At 37.7% G+C, this 13,406-nt stretch overlaps 1 protein-coding gene across 1 annotated transcript in view; it reads right to left on the reverse strand.

Moving 5' to 3' along the window:
- BTAF1 (B-TFIID TATA-box binding protein associated factor 1) overlaps positions 1 to 13,406 on the reverse strand; it is a 42,965-nt gene that overhangs the window by 9,727 nt on the left and 19,832 nt on the right. Inside the window, exons 9-25 of the mRNA XM_084210607.1 lie at positions 13,187 to 13,276; positions 11,069 to 11,164; positions 10,646 to 10,822; positions 9,986 to 10,126; positions 9,738 to 9,862; positions 8,468 to 8,588; positions 8,287 to 8,391; positions 7,931 to 8,080; positions 7,199 to 7,341; positions 6,858 to 7,032; positions 6,197 to 6,400; positions 4,969 to 5,395; positions 3,774 to 3,964; positions 2,681 to 2,834; positions 2,481 to 2,590; positions 1,285 to 1,486; positions 738 to 886 (exon numbers count right to left, since the gene is read on the reverse strand). Coding sequence (XP_084066733.1) covers positions 738 to 886; positions 1,285 to 1,486; positions 2,481 to 2,590; positions 2,681 to 2,834; positions 3,774 to 3,964; positions 4,969 to 5,395; positions 6,197 to 6,400; positions 6,858 to 7,032; positions 7,199 to 7,341; positions 7,931 to 8,080; positions 8,287 to 8,391; positions 8,468 to 8,588; positions 9,738 to 9,862; positions 9,986 to 10,126; positions 10,646 to 10,822; positions 11,069 to 11,164; positions 13,187 to 13,276 — 2,760 coding nt within the window. The remainder of the gene's footprint in view (positions 1 to 737; positions 887 to 1,284; positions 1,487 to 2,480; positions 2,591 to 2,680; positions 2,835 to 3,773; positions 3,965 to 4,968; positions 5,396 to 6,196; positions 6,401 to 6,857; positions 7,033 to 7,198; positions 7,342 to 7,930; positions 8,081 to 8,286; positions 8,392 to 8,467; positions 8,589 to 9,737; positions 9,863 to 9,985; positions 10,127 to 10,645; positions 10,823 to 11,068; positions 11,165 to 13,186; positions 13,277 to 13,406) is intronic.

Here is a 13,406-nt window from a genome sequence, read left to right on the forward strand (position 1 = left end):
AAAAAGTGAAAAAGTAAAAAAATGCATTAATCTGACAATTGTTTTTCATTATTGCTGTGGAAATTGTAAACTGTCTTCTATTACCATCTGGTGGTCACATGAAGTTACTTAGAAGCATTGTAGTCCTTGATGCACAACATCAGAAGTTGTCTGAGGTATGCAAGTTGTAGCAAGAATGAAAGACTGAAGTAAATCCGTACTGATTAAAGACTATTGCATCGTAATATACAATATTTTGCCTAAATATGTAGGGTGGTTTTTGATTTTAGGAACTAGTAATAAGCAACCTTACTTATCCCCACACTATTTCTATTACTGTTACTTTTGATTTTGCTTTTAAACCAGTATTGCTTTTGAGCATTTCTCTTGACAACATGCTCAGCAACACACATACTTAAGGAGAGTGCACATAGAATGCCTAAAACTTTTAAACCCAAACTAAGAAATGCAGCATTACAAACAAAATTAATAAATCTACCATTTAATTCTAGGTACACAGCTGACATGAGCTTCTTATAAAGAGAAATTTTATTTTAACATTACATTAGAAAATTGCTAGCACAGGGTCCAACTTTGCTCATTTTAAAGGGCACATCTCCTATTATTTGATATGGACTCAGCACCTTTAAAACCAGGTACTCATTCAGCATTGAATAAGCCAGAAGCCTGGACTTTGCAGCTGGTGAGAGTGGATACAGGACAGTTCACATATCCACATACTTACAGCTTGAGCTTACCTCAAGAGGCATCAGTCTAATCAGCGTGGCAAAGCACTGAGTGGCCATAAAACGCACACTGTTGGTCTGATCACTCATTCTACCCAGAACTGGAACCACCAGAAGAACAATGTATGGGACAATACCAACATCCAGCTGCTCCATTACACCTGGAGCGCTTATTAAGGAAATTTTTAACAGTTCAGATTTCTCTGACAAATATACACCCAGGAGATTTCACACTCAGTAACTAAGAGTCATTAATTGTTATGAAATTTCTAGTAACAAAGCAATGTAGAAGCAGGGAAATCTGATCTACCCAATTACATTTAGCCAGCAAAGTGCATGGTTTGAGAAACAGAATTACCTCCACTAAAACGTCACTTGGCAGATCAAATAAGGGCAATGGAAATAAAACTTCCTTCTGTTTCTTTCCACAGAAGAAAAAAACAGCTTAGTATTTTATTTCATTCCTCCTCCCATTTTTTTTCAGGCAACCATTTTTGTTCACCCAAATGAAACAGCAACAAAGAAGTTCCTGCATTTTTGAATATCCAAGCAAGGATACAGGCAAGTGCTTCAATTGCACCCTCTTGTTTGGTGTTGTCATCTATTGCTCCCAGCCAGGGTAGAACCTTCTCCAGAAAGATATTCATTGTTTCCATGGTTGCTATTTTGCTCATAACACCCACACAACGGGAAGCCATGTGTCTAACAGCAGTGCTGGGATGTTGAAGGCACATGTAAAGATGAGGCAAATGCTGTATTAACTGAACAAAAGAAAAAGATGTGGGGAGTAAAGGTTAATATGAATTATTAAAAACTAATCTTTTTTTTTAAACTAAGCTACAGTCTTTTAAAGTCATTTAAGAATGCTTAAAATGGCTCCTTTGCAAGATATAACTGTTTAAAACGAAAAAATTATTTCAGGAGAAAAAGGCAATTTGAACTTTGAAAGTGTATTACTCCCCAATACAGACAAAATATTCAGCATTTCAGTCAAAATCAAAATTAATTAAGCCCTTAACTAACAAGGAAGTGTTTCACACTGAAAATACAGTATTAAATACCCAGAACTTTTTATTAAAGAAAAAAAGAATTATTTCCTAAATACAGATACACAGATTTAAGAATTCCTTCCAGCTAGCCAATTTGTCCCAGACTCATTCCCTCTGTGTTTAGGCAGATTAATTACTCATGTTGGGAATCTCAATTCTGTGTGACAAGGAGGACACCCAGAAGGAAATCTGCATCTCCCCAGCAGGGCATACATCTATGTCTCTGTTGTGTGTGTATGTGTCTTCCTTTTAATCAGTGCAGATATGCCTTTGTATTGGATATCTAAACAGATGGTCAGGTTTCTCCTAGTGTGGAAGTGCCTAGGTACTAGCTTTGATGAACCAAGTTCAGCCTCTGTGACTTTCTACAATTTTTTTTAAACTGCATACAGTATTAGCACCACCAAAACCAATTTACACAATAACTACATACCACATTTATGTGTGTGTATATATATATATATAAAATGCATACATTAAAAGTCTTTCAGTCAGTCACATAGTGCTACATAACCACACTTTTATCTGTACTTTCATAACAAACAGAAGGCATCATATTACCAGTCTGTTCTCCAGGTTTAGGAAATACAGAGTTAGAATAAAGCAGAGCAGAGATGCTGATTCCAGTGTAACACAACAAGACACAACAAAGACTTAAACCACTAGCAATAAAGAGACTGAAGTGTTTCATGCAAAAGCTGATTACCAGAGGATGTAGCTGAGTGTCCATTGAAGCTGCTGTTGTCTCAAAAACCTGCAAGGAATTCACCAGCTCCTGGGCAGGAGCATCTCCTTTTTCCAGTAACAGCTTCCGGTCTGGTAAAAACAGAAAAGGTGCTGAGTTTAAGACTGACATACTGACTCCAGCCTGCCACCCCTCTTTGCTTAAATCAGAAGTGTAATTACCAAAATTATTGATGTGAATGTTGTTCCTTAACGAACCAACCATAGCATCCCAGAGATGTGGCAATCCCGTTGCCATTTCAGCACCAAAATGTTTAGCTATAGTAGATAAGGCAAATTCAGCTCCTCTTCTCTGTACAACATAAGGTTTCTGAGCCTAGAATTAAACAATTCAACAAAGCTGCAAGGTTAGATACATTTCATAATAATTATTGTCAAGTGTGACCTCTCATCACATAAGCATTCAATTCTGATTGTGTTTATACCTACCTACAACACATTCACCAATAGATTTCTTTTTCCCCAAGTTAATTTCTTTATTCTTTATACACATGTAAAAAAAACCAAAAAATCTTTCACAGCCAATTATTTAAAGTCTATACATTTGAGATTTGGCCTTTGCTGATATTGGTCCATTTCAACAAGATGTTTCCAAGAGGTTCTGGTTCCAGAACCTCAGATATGGCCAATATAGTGATACCAAGAACAGTACTACACTAGAAAACTTGCAATATGTGATTTCTTATTTATCTCCCTCTCTTGCTCTCACCCTCTTTGGCAAGCAGAATTATAAAAACCACTAATAATTAAGAACAAAATCCACAACACTGTTTAGGAGTTCACAGTCCTGCCTAGAATCTCATTAAAACATGCTGAAGTTTGAAATTAATAAAAGGGAAGAGTTTAGGACATCAAGTATGGAAGTCACAGACATGCTGTTTTACACAATCATATTTCAATTGCTGGTTTTAATGCTTCAGAGGCATCCACCAGGCACTGAGATGGACCAGCACTAACATGGGCAGGACACAGTTTATGTCCTCTTGTGCTTATTCCACCCATTGTGGAAATCCATCTGCATGAACTGACACTGATATTCATATTCTATGGTCAATACAACATTTCAGGAGTTATTAATGTTCTTAATGACAAACATTTAAGACATCAAACATAAGCTGCTTGCATAACAAAACTTCCTGTTTTGTGATGCAAAACCCCTGCCATCCCTACTACAATGCTATCAACTCCAGTGAATTCAAAGTAATGGAAAGGAGGGGGGGATGTGAAGTTGCAAATTCAAGCTTTTGAAATGTACCTCATCAAGTTCTGTAGGAATGCTTCCACTGCTGCCTGTGGGGAGATCTGCAATAGGGGCTTTTGGAGCTTTTGGAGTAGGACCTCGCCGACTTGTGATGGCAAAAGCAGCTTTCTGATGTCTGTACAGTGTAATTATTCCCCTGTGCTTAGTAACTGTGTGCTGCATCCCATCTTTATCAGAGTTGGGCCCTAAAAGAAAAGGGAGAACAGCTGACAACAATTTAGGCTGCAGTTCAACACAAATGGGGGAAAGGAGAGCTACCTATAAGTCATCTGCTGATTGTGCTTTAAAAAACCCATAGTTTTTTCCACCCTTGAGAATGACAGCGCTTCTGTACAAAGAGCTACTGTGCTGGGACCACATGACAGACTCTGAATGAGAAGTTAAGTGTGCAAACTGCCAGAAATTATAATTCAGGAAGAAGCACAGGTAACATGTATGTTACCTGTGAACACATGAACACATTATGTTCTAAAGTTCCAACCAATTTGTGTTCTATATCCTTTAAAACAGTTCAATACTTCTGTCATGATACAACAAAAGATGTTATCAGTATCTTTGCATTTGTTCATGTTTCCATTTATACTAGAGCTTCATTTTCAATCAGCTATGAATGCTATTCTACTCTGAGATTAAAGGAAGACACATTCATTAAGAAAGAGGAAAACATACAATAGTCAAACCTTAAAGGAGGTTAGAATGTTTCAGAGTATTAAGATCTCAATTGGGTTAATCTGGGTTGTTCATTCAATCCATACATTTTCAATAATGGACAGCCCTTTAAAAAATCCATGACCACTGCATGCATAGGATTATTATATTAATTTTGAACACTGTCCTCATCTTTTTATCTTATGATTAGCCCACGGAATATAACACAAACCACACATTTTTGACAGGCTGCTTTAATTTCCATTTTTACTCAATACCATTTGTAAGTGAAATGTGCTCAGAACTAGATACTAACTAAACAAGAGTCCATACCTAGAAATTGGAATTATAGTATTTTCTAAATATATATAGATATAAAACAATACACATTAGTGGCACACAGTTTAAAATATCTAAATGAAATAATTAATAAATACTCAGATGCTGACATTTTAAAAATCAGTGAAAACAAGTCTCATTCAAATACTCATTTCAACAGCTCAGAAATAAGCAAGAATCTTGGCAGTCTTAGATGTCATACCTTTTGAGTTCTCATGGCTACTCTGAGGCTGTGCAGGACATGCTGCCAGTGGGGTAAGATGTGGATCCACACACAGGGAGTTGCAGAGATTTTTTATAATCTTTGAGTTGGGACAAGGAGACCTTGTTGTACACTGCTGAAGTAACTTTGCGATACATGAAGCCACATAGTTTTGTATGAGTGTATTCTCTTCTTTTTTGATAGCTTCCATTAAGGGTTTTATAACAGGATTAAGTTTTTCTGGAAGTTGCTGCAAGTTCACAACTGCACATGCAGCAAAGGTATGGACTCGCAGATGCAACACTTGCCATTCCTGATTTGTTTCTGTAACAGTCATTTGGACTTGTTGCCTTTTACTGTCCAACTGTTGCAGAACTTTAGGATTCAAAGGAAAGGATGATGTCACCTCATTGAAAACAGAAGTAACCTAAGAGAAAGTAAAGAAAGGAATTACAAATCTGTTTCATTGACTATAAAACAGGATATCCTCATGGCACAGCATGAGTCACTTGACCACATATCACCATCTCCATTTTCCTAGTAAATAACAGGAAATGCCCCAAAATATATTTCTGGGAATCCTGAACTGCTATCAAAAAGAAAATCATAGACATTTAAAGTCTAGATTTCCAAAGCCACAAGAGCAGTCTGTGTACTCCTGCACATTTAGATTGCCCCATATCTGCCGGTTCTACCCAGATACTCTGGAAATATTTAAGCATGTGAGAGATTAGCACAGCTGAATGTGACTACAACAATCCAGAAAGGATGTGCAAGGTCCTGTGCACAAACAAACTGCTTCTCAGCTGATTTTCTTTTGAGGAAAGAGACTAGGATAAAAATCTAAGAAAAAAAGCACAAAGTAGGTGCAGAACCTTCCATATACTTCCCCACTCATAAATGGTTGGCTATTGTTGCCTAATTCTTTCACTGGAAAAAGATTAAAAGCAGATTAAAAGGTCAGGGGCAAGGGGGGTTGAAGGTCTAGAATTTACATAGTCTATTTACAAGTCTTCTGACAATGGTTTTGAAGCCTGCTTTGTTTACTAGTGGGTAGATTTCAATAGTGAATCCACACCTGGGATCAGTACACTCAGTTTTATTCTCCCATTAAGTATGCACCTTGCATTGCACTTGCTGCAAGTTACTGTCTATGTAATAATTATGCTGAAGGTGTATTTCAAGACAAGAACAGATTTGGAAGAAAGGCAGGCATGCCTCTACTTACCAGCTCATTAGCTTGATCTATTGTAAATACACTGCAGTTTACCCTGTTTCCAATGTCAATGTGTGAATCAGCTAGCAATGAGATGAGTTGTTTACATTCGTTTTGCATTCGTGTAAAAGGAACAGCAATTTCATCATAATAGAGATGTTCAGAAAGGACCCCAAGTAAACGAGGCTGAACACAAATAGCCACAGTTGTACACTCCTGTAACAGAAAAACACAATTTGCATTTCTGAATAATCACAGTTTCTTTGTTCAGTCTTGAGCAGCTCAATCTAGCTACAAAAATTCAGTTTCCAGAGGGACTATTACCATTCATAACCCAGAATATTAAAGGATTAGGAAGAAAAAGTCTGCCACTAGAAATGATAGCGAGCAGATAAAAGACAGTCATCTTAAAAGGAATCACTGACCTTAAATAAAGGCATCTTGAGAATAGATTTATTTGTAGAAAAAATGTGAGCATATTTACTGGTTCATAGTTCTGACAGCTGGCATTTATCTACTGAGTCCTGTATCCCTCCACTGTCTAACGATCAAGATTTTGGTATTTAGATGTATAAACACCATTTTAGAAATCTTATTTCAAGCTAAGTACCACACAACAAGCAGTGGATTGAGATAGTAAGTAAAATGTATTTTTGCTGCAGAAACGTCCTACCTTTTGCAAGGCTGCCCACTCACAGATTACTAACGCAACACTAATCCTCTGCAAGGCAGATTTAGAATTCAAGTGGAAGAGCAGTAGCTGAGCTAATGATTCAGCTGGCTTTATTTCTTGAGTAACAGTATTTACACCTGGGTCACAAATGCAGCAACAAAGTGCTCCCAGCAACCTGACAAGACAAAAAGGAACAGTCACTTCAGTGCTATAATTACTCTGCAATCAATGATTCAACGTGAAGATGCAAAAATTGTAATTAGATTTTGGCAACGCCACTACATATTATGAAAAAAACCCATTGCTTTTCAGTAATTTTTTCATATTTCCAGCAAACTGACTTTGCTGCCATCATCCGAGCACGCATGACAACGTAATCCCTGGTTGCTGGATCTTCCGCAATGCTGTCTGCCCCAGCAATGTATTCCTGAATCACTTCCTTGTTCTGGGTTTGACCTTGACGCAGTTTAGCGCCTGCTTTTTCCTGTGGAATAAAGGAAAGGTTGAAAGTGTGTTTGTAATGAAAAGAAAAATTCATATTCCATAACAATACAAATAATCACCACACCATGAACAAGCTGGACTAAGACAGAACACTTCTTGGGTAACAGATTTCTTAAAGCAGTCAATACTTTTAAATCATCTCTCCACTAATAATATTCTGTAGTCCAATTAAACGTAAGCTACATTCCTTCACTCTAATATTAAGGTTAATACTTGACATGCAGCTGATAAACACACAGAGGAAAAAGGAAACGTCTCTCAGCATCTTTTCAGAAACAACACAATGCTTCTGAATTTAACTCAGTCCTGCAAACAGATGGCTTTAGAGCCATGTAAATAAAGACTTGATAAAGTATCCATGTAGAGAACGTTACACAGGAGAACTTACTTCTTCATGGATAACCTGACAAGAACCCTTTTGCTCTACAGAACTGAGGTTTGTAAGACAGCTTACATTTAGAACTATAGAAAGGCAACACCACTCCCCTCTAACACCATTAGAATGTGTTTTATATACGGCTAAGCAATTTCCTGCCTCAGAACAGTCAGTGAGAGCACATTCCACTTACTTTAGATCTGGTTTTTACTTCTAGCAACATGTTTAAGTCAATGGGCAGATGAGATGGCTGCATCATTAAGCAGAGCCAGGCTCCCATCCATGGACAAGCAGCTGCAACAACATACTGTACAGATGCCTTGTTTAATAGTTCCAGCCACACCTTGGAAAAGAATCACAGAAGAAATCATGACAAATTTGTACCTGGTCTACATAACACCACGCACATGCAGAGAAACCGCAGGAACACACTCTCATTTGCTCTACAGTAAAGCATCAACGTCTTTAACATAAGCACACTATACTTCATCTGCACAAAAGTACAGAGTATTTGAAAGCACTATATCCAGGAGTAAGTCATGAAAATACCTTGTAAATAAGATCCAGAATTTCTTGGTTGCTTTCTAAGATACAGAACTGAAATATGTGCCTCAACATGTCTTGCAGAATTGGAGTCAGCCATGTGGAAGAACCCTGGAACAAGGATATCATATGACCAAGTATATTCCAATATGTATGACAGTAAGATATTAATAACTCTAATTCTTACCTGGTCTTGGGTAGACAACAGTGTGAATAACGTTTCCAGTGCTGCTTTTCGCACAGAAGATATTGTGTGATGCAAGAACGGCCACACGCGTGGGACCAAAACTGTCAGGGATTGCTGAATACTACAGGAGAGGGAGAGGTAGAGGCAGTGTCAGGGATAAAAACATACATACACACAGACCTAAGTTAATTTTATTTATTCTCATTTTATCCAAAAGAAACCTTGAAGAAAAGAAAGTATTATAAAAAGAAAAAGCAAACATATACTTGGGGATTTTAAGTGAAGGATTAAATTACTACAGCTTATACATTTAAAATTGAGTTGGTACCTTTTTCAGGAAATTACTGGTTGGGGTTTTTAAACCTGGTATAGAGAACTACTCAATTTAAGCATGTATTTCTACCATGTTTTTCCCCAGATTCTACTTAAGGCTTTGTTCAACTGTTTAGAAAAAAGGAGGGGCTGTTTCTGTTCTGAAGTTGCTGTTGGGCAGTTACAACTTTACCAATAACTTAAAACAAGCTTGCATTTTTTTTTTTGCGTGAACTGGCATATCAACTGATGCAACTGGCATACCAGGTGATGCAAGTAGTACATGCTGAATTAAAGACTGCATTAGTAACAAAACTTCATCCTTTATTTTAGATATGGGCAACCACCAGCTTCAGCAGTGCTAATCATATAGGATGAGAAAAATCAAATGGGTATAGTATCTACCTTAAGTGTAGATACTGTGAGTTTACCATGTGTACTATGAAAAATTTAATACACTAAGGTGCAGTTCCTTTAATTTGTCAGAGTCCCAAAGAGGTAGCAACTAGGTAGTGTTATCAACCAGTCAGAATTACTGGTTGCACTATTGATGTGAATTTATGTTTGTAGCTTATTTCAGAATTGTTCCAATAGCGAAGTTCTACAGGCTCATGAATGTGTTTGGTCTCGTTTGGAGTTTGTTCCTTGTTAAGAAACAAGATGTTTGTGGGCAGGACCACCATGTGACTGGAGCAAATATCCTTTACTACTAAAACACCCAAGATAAATGGACAGAAACAGAAATGGGGAAAAAGTCCCATGTAAACCATGTCTAGTATACATCGTAATTCCTTTGTTGCTAATGTAATCAAGATAGAAGCACCGTCATATCCTTCATTTCATGGGAAAACCAGAGTAGAAATAAAATACTGAGTTACATTAATAATCTCCTTTGCACATGATTTGAAAGAAACTGGTAATTCCAATTTGACAGTAAGTCGGCTAATTGAAAAGTTACCTGCATTTGCGGACCTGAGGGTAAGTCAGAAGGGATGAAAGAAGGATCATGATACTGTTTGTGGAAGCTGTCAAGTCATCCAACTCCAGAAGAGCATCCCACAAGGTATTAAGAATAAAAGGCACCTACACAAATAAGCAGAGGAGGGTTATAATTTAAAAAAAAAAAAAACAACAACAAAACCAGTGCTGCCTCTAAGTGTTATTTTCTTCACTTAGACCAAAAGTGAACTTAAACAGTTCAGTCACCTTCTGAGATTGAAGTTGGACCAAGCTTTCCACTACTGGTACTAAAGATGCTGCAGCAACAGCTCGGACATCATCATCCAGATCTTGCAGACCTTCAATTATTGCGGGCAACACTTTAGGTAATAAGGTGTTGATCATGTCCTGCCAAAAAGATCAAAAGCATTTTTAAACCAAAAAAGCTTATAAAGATACAAGCAACTAAGATGCACTCTGTGTGTGTGAATGAACCTGATTGTTTCAAAGGGATGGTACAGGGCAAACATTGTAATCTAAGTATTTTAAGTTACCATTCATGAAATCAAACAGAGGTTATGCATTTAATGAACTGTAAATCAGCTCAGTTTTGGAATAAACAAAGCTCAGTGTCTGCAGAATGCCAACACAGCTTAAACTTCTTGCAAGACTCTGCTCTGTTACCTCCCATATGAGAATATCACCAAGACCAGGCAGGCATATCCTCCATTTCTAATGTCTTCTGCAAGCACAGCTTGCACTATATACTTGCAGTATGGATATAGAAGTACAAACACCTTAACCCACAGGACTGCTTTGCAAGCAAGCCTGCTTTATCACACCTAGCTACTGTTCATCCACATCCTCTACTTCGAGCAGAGATTTTTTGATCCCAAGCTCTCTACAATTTGTCATGAGGGTGATTACCTGACGCACTGCCAAAGCATACTTTATTCCCAGGAGACCACCATGTCTCACTTCCCACTGTTCCTGTGTAAGCAGCTTCAGGAGAACATCCACAGTTTTATGAACACCAGTTTCATTCATGTGTTTCAATACTACTCCCAAAGTCTGAGCACATGTCTCACGCACTGGTGCCACTACCTAGGAAAAAGTAAACAATAAAACAGATACTTCTGTATGAAATTTGACTTTAAGAGAGTCAGATGACCAAACTGCTATACAAACAAGGTGAAGTTCATGTACCAGCTACCTTTTAATAAACATCTGTGAGCAGTTCTAACTGGCACATGCAGCAGCACTATAAAAGGCACAGCCAAGCTGCTGCAGTGCTATCTCCTGCAGAAGCCTGCTGATCTACCTGTTCATGCAAAGGTAACTTAAACTTACTTCATCTGAAACAAAGTCTCCAAATCTGTCTAGTGCAAACACACAAAGAAGTCTAATAACCAAGTCTTCTAGCCACTCCTGATGCTGCTGAATCATCTGTAAGAAGAGAAAAGTTGAATACCTTAACTACATTTATTCATAAAGCATTTCTGATATGCTTACTTTAGCTAAAACCTGTAAAAGACATGACAAAAAATGTTCACATTGACTCAATACAGTTTTCTTGCAGAGACAGTCCAGGCGAATTCAACTCACCTGGATTATTATAAATATCATAACCTGGATGTTTTCTTCTCTAAAAACACAGTACTTTTATCAAAAGGTTAGTGTCCTACTTTCAGCTGGGAAGTTTTTTTCTCAGTAGCTGATACAGTGCTGTGTTCTGGAATCAGTGTCAAGAATAATGGTGATACCACACTGATGTTTTTTGGTTGCTGCTACATTATGCTGACCCTAAGTCAAAGTCTTATGAATGTCTCATGCTCTGCCAGTGAGGAGGTACACAAAAAGAGAGGAAGCACAGCTGGGATAGGTGACAAAGGGGCATTCTGTGGCATTCCACACCACAGAATGTCATGCCTAGTATATAAACTGGAGGAGGTATCCAGAAGGACGTGAGTGGTGCTTGGGGCCAGGCTTGGCATTGATCAGAGGGTGGTTTTGTGCAGCACTTGTTTTTCTTGGATTTTAATTCTCTCTCTCCTTTTCATTACTGTTACTATAATTAGCCCTATTATTACAATATTATACTTTGTTTCAATTATGACACTGTTGTTTTCTCAACCCATGACTTGTACTTCTTTCCTGATGGTCCCCTAACCCTAACCCTCCCCATACCACCAAAGGGGGGAGTGAAAAACAGACTGTGATGCTTCATTGCCTGCTGGAGCTAAAACACAGCTCGACAGCATCTTGTAAGTTAGACCATTTATTCCTACAAAGCACAAAGTAGAGTCATTCAGATAATCTATACTGACAAACAGCAACACAGTCCTAGAAAGTTAATTAATATGCTGGAAGCAGATTTACAAGTAAAACTCTAAAGCAGTACATCACTGTGGAAGACCCAGTGAAAGGAACTTTCTTTTCAGTCCCATCTCCTCCAGATTTATGAAAGCTCATCTTGAAGCTTTGGCCTCTGCTAGAGACCAACAACTCTAATTTTGTATCTCAGAGCAGAAGTCCCATAAAAACAACTGCTCAGGCATCATCCTTCTCATCTCCACTCTGTGCCTACCAGGTCACCACTTCCCTTGAGAACTACCCTTCTAATGAACAAAACTGAAAGCATATCCTGGATTTCATATCCCCATACATGCCAAAGAATTATACCCAGCGTAGGGCATACATAGCAGCTTTGAAGCTAGCTAGAGTACACACACTTTCCATAAATAGTTAAGAAATGGTTTAAAGTATTTTATTATTGCAGATTGTGTTATTATTACCCACCCAGCCACTCCATGGAACAAATACTACTCAACAAGGAAGCAAGGATAGAGAAAAGTTTTTGTTTTCCCTATTTACAAAGTATGCTGAAGCACACTGATTTACATCTCATTCTTCAAATCTCTAATCCACCAGCTCTTCCAGCTGCTTCTACAGCAAGGGAGTCAGTAGGAATCTGGATGAAATTCACTATTAGTAAACAAGCTATTACTGTCAGGATATTTTTTTTAAATTTTTCTCCTTTTAAGAAGACTATTTTAATTCCTTTTCTCGTAATAAAGAGAGCAGGTTGATAGAGTCCTCTTACTATTTAAGCAAGTAGAGTTAGATGGTCTGAGACACTACCAGAGTAACAAATCAACTTGTCAATTTTTGTTTCACTACAGTCTTACCAGGACTTGAAAACAGTATATTCTAATATGGAAGCTAATGTTTAATAACTTTATACACAACCAACGTATTAATGGCTAATTGTACACTAGTATTGGGTTCTGCACAGGCCTTTTAAAAACAATGTTTTGTCAGTGCATACAGTGATGTCATCCAGATGATTCTGAGCAGAAAAGTCTTTATATTGCCCCACATCACACACCTATTGCAAAGTATTTTAAGAAGTCTCTTTTCTAAACTTCATTTAAGTAAAATATTAAGTCTACATGACTGGAAACTTACCTCCTCTAAAGAGCTATCTCCCATTTTACCACCACTTTTACCATGAGCTTTAAGTATCTCTCTCAGTCCTGTACCTGCACCATGTCGAACCTAAGAAAGTAAAATAAAAAGTCAGTTTTAAAATATTAGGGGACAGAAGACAAAACCCATGCTGAAAAATTGAAATAATACTGTGTTCTTAACAGAGATGTTTAGAGAGCTGCAGAACTAGCACTACTTA

This window comes from Fringilla coelebs (assembly GCF_963513975.1).
Source record: "Fringilla coelebs genome assembly, chromosome: 8".
Lineage (NCBI taxonomy): Eukaryota > Metazoa > Chordata > Aves > Passeriformes > Fringillidae > Fringilla > Fringilla coelebs.